This window comes from Drosophila bipectinata, chromosome XR (assembly GCF_030179905.1).
Source record: "Drosophila bipectinata strain 14024-0381.07 chromosome XR, DbipHiC1v2, whole genome shotgun sequence".
Classification (NCBI taxonomy): Eukaryota; Metazoa; Arthropoda; class Insecta; order Diptera; family Drosophilidae; genus Drosophila; species Drosophila bipectinata.
This window is the reverse complement of record NC_091735.1, coordinates 19302719-19304503: the sequence shown is the minus strand read 5'-3', so window position 1 is coordinate 19304503 and position 1785 is coordinate 19302719. Positions and strand designations below refer to the sequence as shown.

Genomic DNA, 1785 nt, shown 5'->3' with positions numbered 1-1785 from the left:
ATAGATTATTCACTAGATTATTAATACTATTTATAAGGAAAGGGATCCATATGTACATTTCCTACAGATCAGCTACTATTTAAATTTTTAACAAGAAAGGAAAGCAAAGCTTATACATATTTGGAGTTTCAGTTGAACGGAGGTGGATATGGTATGATGTATGTATATAACTCGCATATAACCGAACGATCGCCTATCCCGTAACTTGTGTGATGTAGACATACATAGAAGGTTGAGAGACTGCTTCACATTTTCATATAAAGAGGGGCCTACCTCCAAAAGAAATAATTTTCCAGCTGTTTGTTAGCCACTTTCCTCACCTAAACCAGAGTCGATTATTTATTTTTCAAAAGGTTTCGTTGGAGCTGATCCTGAAATTTCTGAAATTCAAAATTTTGTTTTCCGAGCTTCTTTTCTATTAAAAACTATTATTTTCGATAGCTTTTTACATATTTTATTCGGGAATTTTATTCAAAATTCAAATACATGATTACAGTTTATCTTATAATCATCTTCATAATATTAAAAAAATTATAGTTACATTTTAGTGTATCAAAAATATTACATTTTCCAAGTCCGTTTTAAAAGCCTTTTTATTTTCTTTAATCTGTTCTTCGGATGAGTATAAGTAAATCATCAATTTCGGGGCTAATAGATTCCGCAATGAAAAAATAGAATTTACAAATTATTTAGAGAAATGTCCAGTTGGGGATGAGACAAAAGGAAAAACAAATTTAGAATACACACCTCATACAAGGATCGAACCACCAGCCAAAGCCCACTTCCATCGCCAAATTACGATCAGGAACTCCATCCTCATCTCGATCGTAGGTGGAAAATTTGGAACCCTGCTTAGGGCTCAGCCATAGGTCGTCTCCAGTACAATTGCCAATACTTTTTATCTTGTACCCTTCGCTTCGATCACCCACTACAAATTTGTCGCAACTTTGAGAAATATCCATTGTTTAGAAAAGCACTTCATAAGGCTTTCCATTGGTCAGAGTGTGCAATCGTTTGAGTCCAATAAAGATATCAGCGATCCTACGATTTCCTACTTTTGCGAATCCACGTTCATAATCCTCATACGTGAGATTCAATATGTTTGAATGATGCCATTTGGTATAAACATTCAACCATCCAGATCCAAACTCCAAATCTGAAACACAAACCACTTTAAACGAGTCTGAGCCTGGAAGTTGGATTTCGCGAATGGCTCTGCCTTCTTCTTGGTTTCGTGAACACGAATCTGGAAAAGCTTAAAAATTCGTTGTTTTAATTTGCAAATGATTGTGTTCTGCCGACTCACCTATGGTTTCTGTTTTCGACGTCGTTTGATTCATATTATTAGGCAGTGGAGTTGTTGGGACCTCCCCAGTTTCTACTTCCGAGTTTGTTACATTATTTTCATCCATTCCTCCAATCTTCACTAGTTTTCCCAACTTATCAATGTCTTCGCGGATCGGTTTAGTCAACGTTGCAAGTTGACTTTTTTATTTTAGTTCCTTAATTTGATCTTTTAGGAGGTCGATTTCCTTATTTTTTTGATTTATGAAATCTTTTAGATTGTCAACTTCCTGTTGCTTTGATTGCAACTGCGCATATTTTACTTTCTCATCCATAAGTTGACTGAGCACTTCCGTATATTTATTTTGCATTTCCAGATTCGATTTCACCAAGTGCGAATAATCTTGTTGGCATTTTAATATCTGGGCATATTTTTCGAGGCCATCGTTATGCAAGTCTGTCTGGCACTTTAATAGTTGAGCATCCTTTTCGTGGCACTTC

At 35.5% G+C, this 1785-nt stretch overlaps 1 protein-coding gene across 1 annotated transcript; it reads right to left on the bottom strand.

The window, feature by feature from the left end:
* Positions 1-475: 475 nt before the first annotated feature.
* On the bottom strand, positions 476-1391 carry LOC108133610 (fibrinogen-like protein 1). Its single transcript, XM_043213119.2, has 3 exons — positions 1307-1391; positions 748-1255; positions 476-648 (listed from the first exon to the last, which is right to left on the bottom strand). The coding sequence occupies exons 2-3, from the start codon at positions 960-962 to the stop codon at positions 603-605; spliced, it is 261 nt and encodes an 86-aa protein (XP_043069054.1). The 5' UTR covers positions 963-1255; positions 1307-1391; the 3' UTR covers positions 476-602.
* Between the last annotated feature and the right edge of the window lie 394 nt (positions 1392-1785).

What these genes read in the sequence shown, in the direction of transcription:
- LOC108133610 (XM_043213119.2), bottom strand. Translation starts at nt 962, where the DNA reads ATGGATATTTCTCAAAGTTGCGACAAATTTGTAGTGGGTGATCGAAGC. An exon ending in TGGTTCGATCCTTGTATGAG is followed by an intron (nt 649 to 747) that starts GTGTGTATTCTA and finishes GGAATCTATTAG; the next exon opens with CCCCGAAATTGATGATTTAC.